General features: G+C 37.1%; 2 protein-coding genes across 4 annotated transcripts in view; one reads left to right on the plus strand and one right to left on the minus strand.

Moving 5' to 3' along the window:
• Nucleotides 1-20,874, minus strand: part of LOC129765381 (uncharacterized) — a 287,550-nt gene that overhangs the window by 67,331 nt on the left and 199,345 nt on the right. The gene's annotated exons all lie outside the window — the stretch shown is intronic.
• LOC129765382 (serine protease SP24D-like) lies at nt 5,814-8,838 on the plus strand. The gene is made up of 3 exons (XM_055765645.1): nt 5,814-6,279; nt 8,190-8,565; nt 8,663-8,838. The coding sequence occupies exons 1-3, from the start codon at nt 5,978-5,980 to the stop codon at nt 8,807-8,809; spliced, it is 825 nt and encodes a 274-aa protein (XP_055621620.1). The 5' UTR covers nt 5,814-5,977; the 3' UTR covers nt 8,810-8,838.

The following is a 20,874-nucleotide window of genomic DNA, read 5'->3' on the forward strand; positions in this document are numbered from 1 at the left end:
ATACTTTTGGAACAATCCAATGTGATTATTACATCAATAATATTCAATAGAAACAGTTTTTATGCACTTACAAGTGAAAAAATGTGCTTAAACAGCTAATTTGGGTATGGCCAAATTATGTACGTCATTATCTAGCGACTAGATATACGAATAGATTTATAAATTGAGTATTCATCAACATTGTTACAATTTCCTTATATCCCATCCTTCTCCTAAAAATATGTCACCCTCCTAAACTCGAGTACACCGCGAGTAATCGGTTTTCCACCTTAATAACCATAGATGTAAGAAAATTGTTTATATATATAGTTTTAAAATTATATTTAAGAATTCGGCTCCTTTAAACTTAAGTAACTGAGCCTGTAAAAATAAACGAATTAAAAAAAAAAAAATTATCTAGCGACAACATATTTTGGCCATACCACCTAACCAAGCTTTGACAGGTCTTTGTTTACCATTCATTTGTTTCACCCAACACGGAGCAGCACTTCGTAAATAATTGCAGGTAATTATTTAAAAATTATTTTATAATTTATTACGTGAAAACAACTTGAACTTGACTGGAAGTGGATGAAATAAGACAAACATCCGTTCATTTCATTTCCAGATGGCGAAAATTGCGAAAACTCCACGGCAGAAGGCATATTCCGAAGCCGACGTAAGCAGGTGTTTACATAAAATTAGCAAGAGAGTCCCCGTCCGAAAAGCCTGCTTCCCAAACCGAGTCCCTCGATCCACAATAAAATTCCGTTTGGGACAGAAATGTAGGAATCAGGGATGAATCGGACCACCCACGACAATAGGAGCGGATGGGGAGAGGGAGCTGGTCATTTGGATCAAGAAAATGGCCCGGAAAGGATTTCCGGTAAAGAAGTACCGTGTAATGGACCGAGTGACAAGCTACGTCGAGCAGAATCCCGAGAAAGGCAGCTTCAAAACCGGCACACCAAGTACGATGGACTTATTGAATCCTCGAACAGCTGTAATTAACCAAACTTCTTTCTTTGTGTAGGTGATGCATGGTTTAGAAACTTCATGAAACGGCACCAACGACAGTGCAAATATCGTCGAACAGGATCTACGAAACTGGTTCCGGGAAGTTTATGGAATTGCCCAAGAAGAGGACTTTGTAGCTATTCTTCGAAAGGCCAAATGTGTCCTGAACGGCGATGAATCCAGCTTCTATCTCTATCCTGCCACGGATAAGGTAATCGCCATGCGAGGAGAGCGAAATGTGTATAGAGTTGATCAAGGTCCTGCCAAGAAAAAACATAACGGTTATGTTCACCTGCTCTGCTGCTGGAAAAATGTACCCGCCGATGGTGGTTTTACCGTACAAGAAAATCCCCATGGAAGTTATACGTAGTGTACCCGCAGAATGGGGTATAGACAAAACGGATTCGGGATGGATGAACACAACTTGTTTACTGAAATATGTTAAGAACATACTCCATCCTCAACTGGTTGAAGATGATGCACTTCCGGCTGTCTATTTTGTAGACGGCCACTCTTCGCATATCGCTTGGGAAACTGCCGATGAATGCCGAAAATTTCAAATCCATCTGGTCTGCCTACACGCCAATAGCACACGCATATTACAGCCACTCGATGTGGCCGCCTTCAAACCATTGAAGGATTCCTGGAAACGTGTCGTCGACTCGTGGAAAGTGACCAATCCCAACAATAATATAAAAACGGAAAATTTTGCTCCGCTTCTTCAGCAGGCGATGGAAAACATCAATGAAAATGTCATTAAAAACAGATTTGAATGCTGCGGTTTGTTTCCGTTTGATGAGAACAGCGTTGATTACTCCAAATGCCTTGGTCGAAATGTCGCAATGTCCCACCCTGAAGGAGAACATAGTGAAGCTGTGAATTTTGCGAATGAAACCACTGATGAAGGACTCAAATCCGACGATCATTCCGATGTGCAAAATGGAGCTGCAAGTTCGTCGGGAAAAACCTCGGATGATGATTGTCAGCTGCCTACACTCGAGAACCATACCGATATGGGAGTACCTGGTGATTCTAATTGCAGCGAAACGATTCAAATTAATCGTTTGCAAGCTGAAGAAATTCTTCAACTGATGGGGCCTACCGACCGGGAGAAGTACAGAACTGGTGATGAAAGGGATTTTGATTCGCTTCACGAAAAGATACTTGTAAAGGTTTTCATGCTCCTTGAACCTTTAAGTTCTTCGTTCGATCGATATGATATCGAAATGGGTCCGGAGTGTTCACACTCGGGATCGTATGAACCAGCAGACAAGCCTGAACTGAAGGAAGAAATATTAGCAGAATTTTTTATTGATCAGCCAGCATATGAGGTTCATTACGTCATAGACACCGATCCCGAAGCACCCGGAAATGAAACAGCGCTGATTTCAGGAAATCATAACTGTTCAAACCCCGACGACTATGACGTTTCGAATGATAATGGTCAGCACCCAAGCGATGATACTAAACAGCACTGTAGCTTGCTCTCCGAGTTTTTGGAGTCTCCAGAAACACCACACCGAAAAGGAAATATGAAATACAAGCGTAGAAACCCTGCTGTGTTGACCTCTCGTCGGAGACTCGAGCATCACGAGGCAATTCACGAGGAGAAGAAAAGGGAGGCAGAGGAAAAACAACGGAAGGCTGAGGAAAAGCAAAAGAAGGCTGAGGCAATACAGGAGAAGAAGAAGAAGGACATAGAAAAAAAGCAACGAAAGGCTGAGGCAAAGCAAATTAAGGCTGAGGAAAGGAAGATGAAACAAACGAGCAAACAAGCACAGAAATTGAAGAATAAAAGAACCGATGAACCCAAAGAGGAGAGAGGAAAGTAGAAGAAGAAGGAAGGTTAATATAAGTAACTGAAAATTAACGAAATAAGACACTGGAGTTAAATCACAAAAAATACGGTTTCATATGATTGATTTAATGAATTCAGTTTTTTTACGTTCTTACGATTGATTTCATGAATTAAAAAGCGATTGTTTTTTGGTTATGATTGTTTTTTTTCTAATAAAAAGATAATTTTAAAGCGTTTGACGATTCAAAATATATTTTTATTTTCAAATAATTGATATAATATCACACTAAGCAAAAATGTCGTCAGACTAGCATTTATTCATTTTTCCCTACATTTCCCTACATTTATTCCTTACACGGCAATCGTTACTAATTTCGGTCTGCCTAGAACTTGCAAAATGGGCCTGAGTCCACTTTTTTCGATTTTGGCCAAATTTTACCAAATTTTTCCTGTGTTTCCAGGCAAAATCTAATGATTTATTTATGCAAAATCTAATGATTTATGTGGATCGAGGGACTCGGTTTGGGAAGCAGGCTTTTCGGACGGGACTCTCTTGCTAATTTTATGTAAACACCTGCTTACGTCGGCTTCGGAATATGCCTTCTGCCGTGGAGTTTTCGCAATTTTCGCCATCTGGAAATGAAATGAACGGATGTTTGTCTTATTTCATCCACTTCCAGTCAAGTTCAAGTTGTTTTCACGTAATAAATTATTAAATAATTTTTAAATAATTACCTGCAATTATTTACGAAGTGCTGCTCTGTGCTGGGTGAAACAAATGAATGATAAACAAAGACCTGTCAAAGCTTGGTTAGGTGGTATGGCCAAAATATGTTGTCGCTAGATGACGTACATAATTTGGCCATACCCAAATTAGCTGTTTAAACACATTTTATCACTTGTAAGTGTATAAAAACTGTTTCTATTGAATATTATTGATGTAATAATCACATTGGATTGTTCCAAAAGTATGCATACTGCTAGTAATAACTCTTCAAAATTGGCTTGATTTTTGCCACCTCCTCTTGATTTTGGACCTGTTTGCCATGATTCTGAAAATGCGTAAATTAGTTTTAAATTTAACACCCTTAAATACAGAGTTTAACTGAAAACGAAACTAAGATAGACTTCGAAAATATCTTATTTTTATTGGTGCATACACAATTCTATGGTATGCGATGATTTTATGTGATAAAACACACAAAATGTAGCCAGGTGGGCCAAAATGGAGGGTATACCTCCATTACCCTACTTTGTGGGGGTAGAAGGCCTTTAGAGCAATTTTGCACACTTGAAATCTGAAAAGAAATCAGACTTATTGAAAAGGGTCAAAGTTTGTTTCTTAAACTTTTACAAAACTCAAAAACTATAGGACCTACAAAATTTCATCAGGAATGATTTTTTTGAATTATTTGAATAATCTTCGAAAACTATACAAAAAAAACTAAAAACATGCTGAAAAAATTATTTATATAATTTAAAATCATTTTTCTAAAAAATGTATTTTTTTTTATTTTGCCTCATACAATATCCAACAAGTCCTCTTTACATTCGAAGATGGGCACTTCTAACATGTTTCTAACAACTTTTGCATGTTTTCTTTGAAAAAACAAGAAGTGGGTTATATCTGTGATATAACCACAAGGTAGACGTAGGACTACCGTTGGCTCGGTAATCATTTATTTGAAACTAGCTGACCCGGCAAACTTCGTCCCGCCCAAAATTTGTTTTTTGTTATCAATACCTTCAAACATTCACGTTTTCTTACTATGAGCAAGTTCATGGGTCCAATCGCAGTACTCATTGATTGATCTTCTGTTCGACCTCGTTGAATTTACCTTTTACTATAAAATTCTTAGTATTTCAAGCACAACTCAACATTATAATATCAGATTATTTTCAGACATAATTCTCGTTCAAGATTGTTGAACCACTTGCAAATAACATGTTTCTCCGTTACATGAAATAAATGTTTGATACTGAAAATATGATAGAATAAAGACAGCCCTAAATCAGACATCTCATCAGACATTTCATCACATTGAAATCCATTTCCAGTTTCGAACAAAGATCAATTTTGCTAGCGCAAACATCAAATGGACTAACAGCACTTGTCACTATGTAATTGTAGAACATATGGAAATTTACTTTCCGAAATTTCCCTTTTTCCTTCAGAGTTTTCCGAAAATTTTCAATTGTCATGTTTGGTTGGAATATTTTTGGTTGAAATATGTGTAATATTTTTATTCCAGGCATAATCTAATGATTAAAATCAGTAACGATTGCTGTATAAGATTACCGGTGGTCTAAAATATGTTTGATGCCTGGTCCAAAATATATTTCCACACGCAGCTCAAAATAAAAAGGTGGGCCAAAATATGTTTTTATAAGTATTTAGAAAATGTGATATTTCTGGGCGATTTTCCATTGAAATGGGTTTTTAAACGAAACATTTGAGCAAATACATTCAGCTCTTTGCAATTGTATGTTTAGTCATTCATTTTTACCGATAAAATCATACTTTTTTCAATAAATTGTACAAACACTTCCTAAAGTGGTCCAAAATACCTCCGTTACCCTATCACTGCAATCTGAGATGATGCTGCCGAGTTGGCATGAAATTTGTCTTGTGTGAAATTTCATGATGTTTTGATATTTCAAATTAACCAAAAAAGTCGAGTGTATCAATGGTCAAATGCAATTGCAGTTGCAACGAATGATTCGGCTGTATATATTCGTAAAACGGTAGGACTCATCTAGGATTACATCACTTCATACTATCTCGTATGAATCTGCACGTGGTGAAAGATTACCGTTCATTCGCGCTTGAAAAACAAACACTTGATGCGCTTGAAAAACCACATGATGACTTCACGTTATGTCGCATTGTGTCGTCCAATTGAATTTGAAGAGCACTCTTCACATTGTGCGGGGAATTCAGGTGAACGCTAAGCTCAAATTGATACAGTTTGTCCCGAGTGTGGCGAACGATTTTCTTAAATAAGTGCCAATTACTTCAGATTCCACTCAGTTCAATTATTGCCGGTGGGTGGAATGAAACCTCAACTACGCACGGTAGCTTGTTAATTCCGCATAATTCCTCCGTTTTCGCTACGTTACGTGGGTGGTACACACAAACCTGTCGTGACAGTCGGCCGAACCCCGCTCTGATTGGTAGTGAACATGTTCGTGGAAACAGTAAAGCGGAAGATGGCTCGCGGTGACGGAATTTTGTATTTTTTGCTGGGAATTTCATTAGTAAATTCAGCCGAGAGGAATTTCATTCGGCTACAGGAGGCGAGGTCAATGCCTCCGTTTACGGGGCAGGACTCGGCACGGATTGTGGGTGGAACCGCCGCTAGTGTCAACCAATTCCCTCACCAGGTGGCTCTACTGAGGCGAAATTCGTTGTTTTGTGGTGGATCCCTGATCTCGGACAAATGGGTTCTCTCAGCGGCACATTGCGTGTACAGTGGGAATCAAGTGTGAGTGGGATGATAAGTAAATTAGTGAAGTTGGCACTGGAAATGATGAGGAATATTAAACTGCGCTACTCTCGCTTCAGTATCAAAACAGGAAGTGGGTTATATGTATGGTATAACCGCAAGGGTGACGTAGGACTATCGTTGATTTAGAGATCATTTGTTTGAAGTTGAATCTAAATCCATTCTGAATGAATGAATATTTGGGGGACTTCGAAAACGAGAGCGTTACGTTGGAGGCACAAGGTTTTATGCATCCAATATAGGATACGAAAAACCTTGTTCTGAAGAATAATCTTCAGAAGCTAACCTACTAACTGTACTTTATTGACAAATCACAAACCCAAATGTATTATATGGATATTTTATGGATAAAAAACATTAAAATAAACTCTTTCGCTTGAATGTAATTTTCAATTCCAAGGGGAACTGGCAGATTATTTTCCAGCAACGATTAGATTTTTCCACATTTTCCTCGATACTGGAAGCCCACCAGTGGTTAATACTAACTCGATAACCACCTGTTAATAGTACTTGATTGAAAAATATTTGGTCACAGTGTTACATGGATAGAAAACATTCAAATAAACTCTTTCACATGAATGTATTTTTAAATTCCCTGAGGAACTGTCAGATTATTTTCCAGAAATGATTAGATCTTTCCGGAACTTTCTCGATGCTGAATGGCATCCAAACGGCAAGAATTCTGCGCGTGTATGTGTCGATCCTTCGCCGTCCACCTCCTCCAGCACGTTAGGCAACGATGTTGTCTTGTCGATGTCCTCACGAAAAATGAATGTGTCTCACCACCAGAATATCGCTTAAGTATGCTTTTTGTGTGTGATTGAATCGAGAGAAGGTGTGGTTTACGATGGCAATTTGGCGACTGAGCAATAATCGATTGCGGGCGCATACAATATTGGATACGGAAATATCCTACTGATGGGGAAGAATAATCTTCAGAAGCTATCCTGTTAATTGCGATTGATTGAAAATTCACAAAACCAAATGTATTTGGCCACAGTGTTACATGGATAGAAAACATTCAAATAAACTCTTTCACATGAATGTAATTTTAAATTCCCCGAGGAACTGGCAGATTATTTTCAGTAACGATTAGATATTTCCACATTCTCCTCGATACTGGAAGCCCACCAGTGGTTAATACTAATTTGATAACCACCTGTTAATAGCACTTGATTGAAACATATTTGGTCACAGTGTTACATGGATAGAAAACATTCAAATAAACTCTTTCACATGAATGTATTTTTGAATTCCCAGAGGAACTGGCAGATTATTTTCCAGAAATAATTAGATCTTTCCGGAACTTTCTCAATGCTGAATGGTATCCAAACGGAAAGAATTCCGCGCGTGTATGTGTGTGTAGCTTCCCGGGGAACCGTTTGTGGCATCACTCTCCTCCTGATGGATTCCCTTCTGACCTAGGGTGCACAAACAGGCTCTTGGTGACACCGTTCATCCGCGCTCTCATGATAAACGAAGAGCTTCACCACAACAGCGACAACATGCTCCAATCGCTGTTCAATTAGAACTGAGTGGATTTCCGAGCGGCGCTCGCTTATATACCGATTGGTGATTTCAATAGCCTATTTTGAAAGCAATTTTAAGACTATTGAAACAAGTTTTTGGATCAAAAAGTAACAAGTATAGAACGCGTAGACATTTTATCTTTCGAATGAAGTGTTTATCATACCATTTCGTTCAGTTGTTTAGGAGCTATTAACGCTCAAAATCTCGGTCTCCGGCGTAACGCTTTCGTTTTCGAAACTTTGATTTTACACCCCGGTATAGAAATGAAAGACGTAGTCCTACGTCAAAAAGAAATATATTTTCCCCCTTTAGTTTTATTTTGGGCAAACGGTGTAACAAGTTACTGACTGTAATTACAGCGTTGAACCCTCAAGCATCACTGTTCTCGCTGGTACGATTGACTTAACGCAGGGTGGAGTTCGGCGAAACGTGCAACGTATCACTCCCCACGAAAGTTATGGCAACTTCCGCAACGATATCGCTCTACTTCAGCTGGAACAAGCGTATCAGTTGGGTGGTTCCATCCAAACGATTTCACTTCACCACTCCGAAGTCCCGGCCGGCAGCTCGATAACCATATCGGGATGGGGGCGACTTTACGCCAACGGACCGCTGCCGAGTGTGCTCCAGTATAATCAAGTTACGGCCATTTCCAACAGCCAGTGTGTGGGCCAGACGGGTATCACGGACGGGTTGATATGCCTCAAGTCACCTGTCGATAATGGGGCTTGTAATGTGAGTAGTTACGATAGAAGCCGTAACATATGAGCGCGTGCGGTCGACCGATGGGAGATTTTACTTATCATTATGGCATTTTGTATCAATTTTACAGGGCGATTCCGGGGGGCCGGCAGTATATAACAATCAACTGGTTGGAGTGGCGAACTTTGTCATCAATTATTGTGGATCCAGCGCTCCAGATGGCTACGCCAAAGTTTCTCATTTTGTCAAATGGATCGAGAGTAAAATGAATTTGTGAAATAAACATGCAGCGATGCGCAGAGTGAATTATCGGTGAAATTTATTGTCAGACGAAAATTATTGCTTCAGGATTGATTGGAAATTTAGATAAGTGTCCAATTAGTTTTATAATTTTTTCAACCAAATTTAATTTTTCTCTGATACTCACTGATATATGATATAATGATGTCCGTTAGATTAACAACTATTTTTGATGAGCAGAATGCTCACCTTTTTTACATGGATGAGAATAACAATCGATCTCCATGATAAAGACATCAGTTTTCTTTACATATTAATCGAATTGAAATTTTTCTAAGATATGTTCAATTTGTTTTCCAGTCCCTAATTAGTCATCATGTTTCTTAAACAGTTTAAATTTACAAATAGTAGATATTCCCTTACGATATATTCGTTATGTGCTTCCCAAACCAGACCAATAACGAGCAACAAACGAGGTACAATTTTATGTTCTACGGAGACGAATGAATCGTTAAATTTAAAGTCTCCTTGAACAAAGAAAATAATAATAATAATAAGAAGAAGAATTTATTTTATATACGAATACCATTGTGAAACCAATCCTAACTAAGCACCATGCCTTATTATACCCAAAAAAAACAATTTTTGCTTTGTTGCCATACGGATTGATCTCGTCAAATTGTTCGCATCTGAGTGAATTTTCAGAATATGTATTGGAGTAATACGCACTCCCTAAGCGAGAATGGATTTATGTTGACCGTGCTCTTATAAATTAAGGTAACAACTACGTCAGTACGTAGATCAGTTAACCCTCAGTCATCTGTAATCTTTCTGTATTTTAGATACTGACTAACAAAAATGCTACGATTTTTTTTTTGTAAGGCGTCCAAATTTTATAGTTTCCAACGGTGTTAAATGGTCCTGCAGAAGACTATAAAGCTTAGAGAAACAGCTCGTATGAATGAGTGATTCCATCAATCTATTCACTTCATGCCCACCAGCGAAGAGAATAAACCGTTTCTCCGGTGAGCGTGTTCTCCCAGTGTTCGTGCATGAATTCTCCAGTCCACGCTCTTTTTTTACTACATTCTCTGAGCACATAATATAGATGCCAGATGTGAAGACATGCTCTCGTTTTGAAGACATTAAACTTTGTGAAAACACACTGAGATCATTTCAAAGTATGTGAAAACAATCGTTTGTGTGATTTATCGAACATGATTTAGAAATATCGTGATGGTTTGCTCATTTTTGTTCATCATGATTACATTTGAAGACATTCATTCGTGTCATGCAGAGATATTTGAAAGAATCATCTGGTATCCCTCACATACAAACTATTTCTCTCGTGAGAATGTTATCCAGCCGAAAGCGAGAAAATTGCCCCGATGGAGGGTAGGCCGTACTGTCCGATGGTAAACTGATGCGGAAAATATCAAATTGAGGAGGAAATGAATCCTTTCTTACTGTTTTCTTTATCTAAGATATCCACTGGGAACTCGACTCAATGAATATGAACTGTTGTCGCCTCTGAATCGGTTTCAAGCAACAAAAACCTTATAGAAATGATGTGGAAAATTACCATTGTATTTCTATTCTTGCTGGTTTACGAGAAAATCAGGCGGATCAAATTGCTTGGCAGGCGCGTTTTAGACACATCTCCTCTACAGTGCTCATAGGCTCAGTGTAGAGAGATAGTTTTCGATAATTTGACAGATTATGTGATTTCGAACGGAACAAGTAATTATCGAACGACATAATATGAAGCGTCGGAGACTTTTTGGAGTTCTCGATGCTCTTTGGCCACTGTTTTCTCCGAATGAAAGAAGAAAAAAAAGTTCCAGTTTGTTTATTTATCTGGTTTATTAAACATACATTCGACAAAAAAAGAGGGAATATCGTAACTTTGTGGAAAATCAACGCATGAAGATGGGATATACCTCATTTTAAAGCTTCAACTTCAAGTTACGAATCCTTCATTTTGTTGTTTTGGTACAGTATGCGATGAAGTGTTCCTCTGATATACTCCAAACATTCCATCGGCTAAAAAAATGGCTCAACGTATCAATATGAATCGTTCACAGGAGTGTAGAAGGTATACTAGGTTGAAAAAATACATGCAAATATTAGAACTTGCAAAATTACAGAATATTTTCTAAAACAATCCAAAAAACCTGTTTTTGCTACTTTTCAAAAATCGATGCAAAAAATCGAATAATTTTTCTTGTCTTAGAAACAAATTTGTCTTGTACAGAATATTATTTTATTCCCAGTCGTTTCTTCGATTTGCGGTGTCATTCTTATTAGTTGCATTATTCATCATCAAAGACGAAGGTAATTTTTCATTCAGTATTATTTCTGTATGGAAAGGTCTTGAAGGAATCAAATGAAAGCTGTTGGATGAGGTTAATTGGGTTTGCCTTTGAGTTCGATAGCAAAAAATGGTGTTGGTATCGTCTGTTTTCTTTTAATTAGTAGTTTTGATGCAAAGCGAATGTATTGTTTTTTCTTTATTGAAACATTAAAATTTATGTATTTCCATGAAGAGATTCCGTTTCATAGTGTTCGAAAAAATAATTGCTGAAAATGAAAATGATTTGATGAGATTCACCATTTTCTTCAAGATTCTAACGTTTTGACATTGACAGATCATTACAATGTTTTAATGGTTCATTCACACGAAGAAACAAAACTGTCAAGTCACTAATGTCGAACCCTTTATAATATACTTGCTGACCCGGCAAACTTCTTCCCGCCCAGATGGAATTTTTTGTTGTGAATACTTTCAAACAATCACGTTTCCTTAATAAGTGAATGTTTAACGTTCTAATTGAAATTGACATTTTCCTTTTACTATAAATTTCGTAGTGTGTGCACCCGTGGCCGAGTGGTTAGCGTCTCACATTATCATGCCGGGTGTTCGGGTTCGATTGCCGTTCTGGCCGGGGGATTTTTCGTCAAAGAAATTTCTTTCGACTTGCACTGTGGTCACGCGTATTCTAGAGCTTGCCCTTCGGAATACATTCAAGGTGTGTTATTTGGCTTAAGAAATCTCAACTAAGTATTGATTAATAACGCTAGTTAATGCATACGTTGAGACGGCAAAAGTTCCACAGGGAACGTTAAAGCCTTTCAAGAGATAGATTTCCTAGTACTTCTACCAAAACTAGTCATTAGAGTATTCTCCTATAATGTTCACAATTTTCGTTCAAGATTATTTAATCACTTGCAAAAAAACATATGGGAATTAAATTTCCGAATTACCACATTTTCCTTCAGTGTTCTCCGAAAATTTTCAATGGTCATATTTGGTTCGAATATGATTGATTGAAATATGTGGGACATTTTATGGAACCCCCATTCCTCTCCCAGACAAGGCAGGAGCGTCATACCATCACAGGAACATAGATTGTACTGTAAAATCCTCATATTACAATTTTGGTTCCATTTGCTCTATTATTTCTCGAGTTATGCAGAAATTAGTGTTTTGTTTGTATGGGAAGAGGAAGAGAGAGAAGGAAAGTATATCAATTCATCATAAAAGCATTTTTCGTCCCTAAAAACTTTCACATGGCAAATTTGGTCCATTAGCTTGATTAGTTCTCGAGTTATGCAGAATTTTGTGTTCATTTGTTCGGCAGTCCTCCTTAGAGAGGGGGAAAGGCCTCGAACTATCCTGAGAACTTTCCCCGGATGTCAAAAAATGGACTGAATATTTATTTTGGGTGTATGTCTCAAATCTCCATCCCAAATTATAATTTGATCTGTTCGTATTTTTTTCCTGTTCGATATTGTCTTTTTGCAGCGATATGATTGCATTCAATCTTCTCATTTTGTTGCACACAAAATGAGTCATTTTTGTGCAATTATTTATTTCATTAGAATAGTCTTCAGTTCAATATGAATCTTTTCTCGTTAGACCTGTTTTTGCAAATATATTGGGTGTGCAATTTCTTTCTATCCGAAAAAGCATTTAGCAATGCAGGATATTGCTTTCTCTTTTTGTTCTATTTCAGTTACTGGACGCACAACCTCTGAGAGAGAGTGAAATTATTCCCCTCGCGAGCGATTAACCTCTACGCTTCGTATATTATGATCCTGTCCATAACCACCTCACTACATGTCCATTATACCCGCACCGATAAAAATGTTGTACTTTTCGAAATGTTTTAATTTCAGTAAAAAACATGGAAAAACACATTTTTATAAAACATTTGGCCAGTTATTTCGAAAACCAGTATATTGAACTGTAAGAAATTGCTTTCAAATTTTCAAGTTTTCCTTAACCAGACCGTCTTACCCCCATCTCCCCTACTGATTCAGAATCTGTTTCTGTTTGTTTCAGAGAGCCAGAAGGGCTGGAATCGTGTACGCCATGGCACAATTTTTTTTGACCCTCTCACTTCACCTGCTCCTCACTATTCTAGTTATGAATATTTTTTCTCCGTTGTTTTATTATTAAAAGTTAGATGAGTAAATAATGATATAATAGATAATAAAAATATTCTTTGTTTTATTTTTACGGAGCTCGAAAAATAGTCCCAAATTCGTGTCTCTACACTAGAATATCCCCTTAATCAGTTTCCTGTTTTTGCTAGAAGTTAGTACGCAGTGCGTGTGCTGTATTCGCTTCACGAAGAAAAACTAATAAAAGTTCCAACTTCTAAATGAAAAGAATACAACACACTTTTCGTAGTGCATGCATGATTGGTTGTTCGTTGAAATCAGATAAAAATTAAATCAAGTCGAGTTGGAAAATCAAAATTTGCCTAAAGTAGATTCCAAATGATTGATTGATATTCTTGTGTGGCTCAATTACTTACGACTACTATTGACTACTAGCTGACCCGGCAAACTTCGTACCGACCAAAATTTGTTTTTTTGTTATCAATACCTTCAAACATTCACATTTTCTTGTTCAGCGAACGTTCATGGGTCCAATCGCAGAACGCATTCATTGATTGATCTTTTAATCGACCCCGTTGAATTTACCTTTTACTATAAAATTCCTAGTATTTCTAACAAAACTCATCATTATAATATCATGGAATAAATGTTTTATACAGAAAATATGATATAATAAAGACAGTCCTAAATCGGGCAATTCCTTCCCCGAGTTCAGCTCTTATCAATACATCCGGCGATCCTTTTTTTTTTGGTATAGAAAAAGAAGATATAGGAGTGCGTTTCATCACATTAAAATCCATTTCCAGTTTCGAACAAAGATCAATTTCGCTAGCGCAAACATCAAATGGACTAACAGCGCTTGTCTCTATATAATTTTAGAACATATGGGAATTTAATTTTCCGAATTTTCTTATTTTCCTTCAGAGTTTTCCGAAAATTTTCAATTGTCATGTTTGGAGGGGTGTCATACCATCATAGAAACATTTCTCATACCCAAAAACCCTCACATCTCAAATTGTACTTGATATGTTCTTGAGTTATGCAGTAATTTGTGTTTCATTTCTATGGCAGCGTCCCGCCACCTCAGAAAGGTGGGAGGAGTGTTGAACAACCTGGAAATGTTTCTTGCCCCCTTAAAACCTCCACATGCCAAATTTGGTTCAGTTTGCTGGATTAGTTCTTGAATTATGCAGAAATTTGTATGGCAATACCACAACGATTTTGTTTTTAATTTGGATGGCAGCTCCCCCCTTAGAGAGGGGAGAGCCGGCCCCACGAACCGCTTTATATCAATTTTCATGTCGATTGGCTCAGTTATTTCCAATTTCCAACTCTTAGAAAACATGAAGTAATTTGCTTGACAGACGTGTGGTCATGTGAAAATTGTTGTACATGTACAGCTGTACAACACGTCTATAGATGTTGCCCAACAGATTTTTCAACCGGCTCAGTACATGGAGAAAATTCAGAAATTCATGTCAATTGCCAGGTTGAATATGGTTAAAGCAAATCTCCTAAACATATGTTCACGCAGGCACATGGAATCCAAGGGCTGCTGCTGACGTAACGCCTCGGTGACAATTATGACAGAGAAAACAATGGTAATTGATCTGGGATATTAATTATATTAACAAATAGCTGGTAGAATTCGGAGCGGCACGATAAGCTGTGATCTGTGACCGTACAAATAATGCTATTTTGATTAATGGTAATCGTATCCTTCGGTTTTGCCGTTTGATGTGTCATTCTTTGTGCAGCGAGGATTCGAGGAACATCGCCCGCCGTTGACACAGCAATTAATTTCATTTGTCATTTGTCAGAAATGTATTATCGCGTGAGGCGATACACGCGCCTATGCTGTAGGATATCTATGTCCGTTAGTTTCGGTAAGTACATCTGCAGAAACACTTCCGTTGGTGTTTCATCGACACAAGTGGAAAACCACAGTGGACAGTCTTCTCGTTGCAAACTCTTTGCATTACATGACATTTGCATTTTACGCCATCGCGTATTATGTGTGTGCTCTCGGGCGAGTTTTCCTTATTACGAACCTGGAAAGGAATAGTATAATTTTATGCTTCGAGTATGTAAGGTGAAAGGCGACCTTCGTTCTCTATAGCATGGTCTGGGTGGGAGTGTGAGAGCTATTGTTGTGCAATGGTGTTCCGCTGCTGATCATTTTTCGTTGTTGATTTTACGCTGAAATACGAGTTTTACTTTCTTCACACAATGGATAATGGAGGTTCACCTCCATGAAGCGTTGTAGAGAAACGGACAAAAGGAAATTGGAGCTGGTAAACTGTAGCGTCCATCTACGGGGAAATAATCAGACTGTATCGGACATTGTTGACGTCATTAATTAACTTTCCAGTTTCAATCCTCCTCAACGTACATTTTTAAATATTCTTCGAACATACTAAAATTAATAGGAAAACAACGAAACCTGTTCTATGAAAAATTAAGAATCCTAACAGAAAGTTTCTAGGAGGATAACTTTGAAGGGTGTATTCGATAGAGATTACCAAATTCTCTTGAAACTTTTAGGGAATAGAGCATCGATGGTTTGCTCTTTTTATTTTGTTCGACTTCCTCTCTCGTTACGAATGTCCATTTTTTCTTATTTTTCACTCGATAATTTTGGAATGCATGCGAGATGCTGTCTTCATCTAATCACAACTGGAACAACAATCTACGTTGTTGTCGTCGAACCAGCCTTTGTGACAAAACGATGAGAAGCCTCCGATTTTTTGTTGCAAGCACAAAAATTTTTCGCGGATGATTTGCGGTTTCGACGACATGATTAAAGGTACTGTGTGAACTGCTATCAAGCTTGGCAGATGAAAAATACACTTTCAACTAATTTTATTGACATTTTAGATTTTTATCAACACGTTATGAAAGAAAGTCGATTTTTTGTGCAATTTTTGTCGAATACGAATATGAAGTTTTTTTTCCTAATGTTTTATGTTTGATTAATTTTATAAGACCCATGTAAAAACATGAAACATCCTGGAAAGGACACTGATATCGAGCAAGTTTTCCTTTCAAGAGGCAGGTTAAATAGGAAACACAGTGAATACAATCGGGGTTCAATGTGTCAATTAAATTAGCTCTTCCGACTATACTATTCTTGTGGATTACACCAAATATTGCAGAATTTGGAGAGTCTCCAACATTCATTAGAGAAAGGATAAAGTGAAACAACGTCAGCTATCTTAGCATAAATTGTTCAACACTATAGACTATGTAAGAACACAGTTACGTTATAGAGGTTGGGGAACATAGAATTGGTTTCAACACTAATTCATCATCACGATCCAAATAATGCCCACCCGAAGATCTTAAAAATGAACATATTAGTAAAATTCATGAAAAAATCTCAATGTATTTTGAATAATATTCATTCAATGCTGATAGTGAACAAAATTCCAGATAGGTAATGTATAATTCGTCATCAACATCAAAATATTGTTAGCTTCTTGAATGCGAGCGATTCCAAATGAGATCGATAAATTACAAAACATGAGTATTTTTTATTCGAATGAAAGTTTGTATTCCGTTTGAGTTGGAGAAAATATGAGTTTTCCACAGCAATTGGGTGATATCGATTTTAGTAAGATAAATCTTTGATAATTTATATCTCAAAAAATATGAGTCGTAACGAAATAGTGTCTAAGAAAGAGTTATAGAGTATTCTTGTTTGAATATCTACAATATTTTTTTCATTTTTTTTTGCATGTATAATGTTTGCTTTTTGTTTCATGTTTCATGTATGCTTCATGTTTTTTTTTCAAGTAGAACATTCAAAAAATGAGTACAAGGTGACTATTTTTGACAAACTTTGTTGTGGAACATTGAATTTTTATGAATTTCTGAAACTTAGAATAATTGTGTCTTAACAATCAATTTTAACCAACAAATTATGAATCCTGATTTGATTGAAAATAAAAAAAAATCATCAATCTCGTTCTAAATATAGCCATTCGCGAGATATTTAAGAAAATATTTCTAATTTATTGTCTTTTTATAGTAAAAAAAAACTATTTTTATACGTTTGTCGTGTTATATCGTCAAGTTCATGAAATTTTATTAATTTGCTTATAATATATATATATATATATATATATATATATATATATATATAAATATATATATATATATATATATATATATATATAAATATATATATATATATATATATATATATATATATATATATATATATATATATATATATATATATATATATATATATATATATATATATATATATGTATATATAATATACATATATATATATATATATATATATATATGTATATATATAATAATGTATAAAAATGGATTTCTGCCTGTCTGTCTGTCTGATTCTTATGGACTCGGAAACTACTGAACCGATCGACATGAAAATTAGTATGTAAGAGTTTTTGAGGCCGGGGAAGGTTTTCATGAAGGTTGGGTGAAGGTTTCATGATAGTTTGAGACCCCTCCCCCTCTCTAATAGAGGCTGCCATACAAATGAAACTCAAATTTCTACATTACTCGAGAATTACTCAAGTAAATGAAATGAAATTTGACATGTCGAGGTTTTAGGGTGCAATTAATGATTCTATGGTGATAAGAAACTCCTCCCCCCTCTCTAAGCGCAAATTTCAGCATTACTCGAGAATTTATCAAGCAAACGAAACCAAATTAGGTATATGGAGGTTTTAGGGCATAATAAATGTTTTCACGGTGGTTAGACACTCCTCCCTCCTCTCTTAGGGGGGCTGCCAAATTTGGCATTTGGAGGTTTTAGGGTGCAGTTAATGATTCTATGGTGGTTAAATACTCCTCCCCCCTCTCTTAGGGGGGGTTGCCATACAAATGAAACACAAATTACTCGAAAATTAATGAAGTAAACGAAACCAAATTAGGTATATGGAGGTTGTAGGGCGGAATTAATGTTTTCACGGTGGTTAGATACTCCTCCCCCCCCTCTAAGAGGAGAAGAGGGGAGTGGTCTGTCTTTATTCTATCATATTTTCTGTATCAAACATTTATTTCATGTAACGGAGAAACATGTTATTTGCAAGTGGTTGAAAAATCTTGAACGAGAACTGTGTCTCAAAATAATCTGATATTATAATGATGAGATTTGGTAGAAGTACTAGGAATTTGATAGTAAAAGGTAAATTCAACGGGGTCGATTAGAAAGTCAATCAATGAACAGTTCTGCGATTGGACTCATGAACTTGCGCTTAGTAAGGAAACGTGAATGTTTGAAGGTATAGTTAACGCAAATTTTTTAAGATGTATCTAGAAGGATATTACATCCCATCAACTTAAGTTTCTTAATCACTGACACGATTAAGAAACGTTTTTCTGATGAACATTTCTTAACGTTTTTCGGAAACCGTCTACAACACGAGAAAACTTGGTTGCAGTCCATTGTGGTACACTATTATTCACTTTATAAGAAAGATTGTTCGACTGATGAACGATGTTTGAATCTGAGTAACTTTAAATACATATACAGAGCTTGGGTAGACTGTACAATTCGTAGTTGCTCTCCGTGATTGACCTGAACCAACCAAATTACACAAAGAACACACAGAATGACGCTTGGGACTAGCAAATCATTCTCGTTGTGCAATTTTCGGTGATTCGAGCTTTAAATGGTCAATAACGACGCCGGCCACGTCCTTACAGTCACCAGGGGAAGGGAGGGATTGTTAGTATGATATTCGCCGCCCGAAGGCCAGAAGGGTCGCCTCTATAGCGTGGTTCCCTAGCGAATATCATGGAAGGGATAGTTGTTAGTAGGGAGGGGCAAGAATCTGAATTCACTGTGGTAAGTGATGTGATTGTCTAACGCGAACTATCGACTAGTATATCTATAGGTAACCTGAGAAGGAAAACCTGTAAAATTAATTGGACTTGTTAAACATTCTATTTTCATCGCACGTTCTTCTAATCCAAATCCTATCGCGACGGCGAAGAGTTATATTTTGGACCCCTGAGAAGTTCACCGAAAGAACTCTTCTGAAACCAATCGATTCACTGATATATATCGTTATTCATCGCGTGTAGGTTTTATAGAAGTCCAATCGTAGTCCAATTTTTTCAGGAAACCTATTAAGATAACCGAGAAAACTTCTGTAAAACCGAAATTATACATCGTATTTCATCATATGTATTCTTAACAAACTATATTTGGGAAACCTGACAAGGTCACTGAGACAACTCCACTAAAACCTACCGGACCAGCGATACATTGCATTCATTATCAGGATTTTTATTGAACTTTAATCACGACGGCAAAGAGTTATTTTTGGGAAACCAGAGAAGGTAACCTTCTTTAAAACCAACAAGACCAGAAACATATATCGCCATTTATCGCACACACACAATTTATCAAACTCCAACTGCGACTTTGAAAGATCTAGAATCCTGAGAAGGTCACCAACAGCTCGTCTAAAACTAATCGGACCGGCAATATACCTCGTTGCTCATTGAGCGTACCATTTATCAAAATTTGAAGAATGAAAGAGTTGAAAAACTAACCAATTAAATAATAAAGAATCGAACAATTAGGGAACAGCAGAATTAAAGAACTAAAGCATTAACGAAACCAAGAATAAAGAAACTAAAGTATCAAAGAATTAAGGAATTAAACAATTTAAGAACTAACGCGCCTTCGTTCTGTTAAGCGTGAAAACTACTCAACACTTTCTGTGCCCTATACACGCGCCGACGAACTACAGCATTTTACCAAACGGAACACGAGACTCTTCCTCTTCTTTTCTTACTTTTCGAACTAAACTGGTAAGTTTGTTTTCGGAAACCTAAGAAGATAACCGAGGAAACTACTTTAAAATCAATCGAAACTAAGGTATATTCCATTGTTCCTCGCGCATATTCTTTATCGAACTCTAGTTGCGACGACGGAGAGATATTTTTAGGAAACCTGAAAAGGTTACCATGAGTGCAAAAATGCAGCAGCACGAATCGTATGCAATCGCGAGAAGCAAACAGCTACACGCCAATATCATCCCCCCCCGCCCGCTAAGAAGAATAAAATAGTCTGCCTCCCCACGCCAGTCATCGTACAATCAAATCCTCGTATCCTCGTGCCATTATAATCGCACTCAAGGCTACAGTGGATCCGAGCTCTAACAAAAAATTTATTGCACAACTGGCGAAAAGAAACAAACCACTCTGCCAGCCCGAAGCACACGAGTCCAAACCAAGCGAGGAGAAGCAATGCACCCACACTAATACAACTCCATGCAGCTGCAATCCCATGACCGTACACGACTCGTACGGCTATATTCTCACACATAGCCGCAGCCTAATATAATTGACACTTTCTCTACCTCTCACCACATTGAGAGACTCTCTGTGAGTGAAGTAGTGTATTTCAGAAATTGGTTGTCGAAAAAGCGAGGAGATGCAAATATAAAATAAAAAGTTTAAAAAAAACCTTGCATCGTAACGCTCCTATAGACACTCATTTCACTTTTCGCACTCAGAGAACAGCACCACTGCACACACAGATGCTCTCCACCACTGCAACGTTTTCAACCCAAGAGAGTAGCGAGAGTAGCTTAGTGTACCTTCTTTATGCATACGAACGAACGTGATGAATTATAGAGGTTTTAAGGTAAAAGAGGTAAAAAAACACCATACCGCTGAAATTACTTGAACTTGATA

The sequence above is a fragment of the Toxorhynchites rutilus genome, chromosome 2, assembly GCF_029784135.1.
Source record: "Toxorhynchites rutilus septentrionalis strain SRP chromosome 2, ASM2978413v1, whole genome shotgun sequence".
Taxonomy (NCBI): Eukaryota; Metazoa; Arthropoda; class Insecta; order Diptera; family Culicidae; genus Toxorhynchites; species Toxorhynchites rutilus.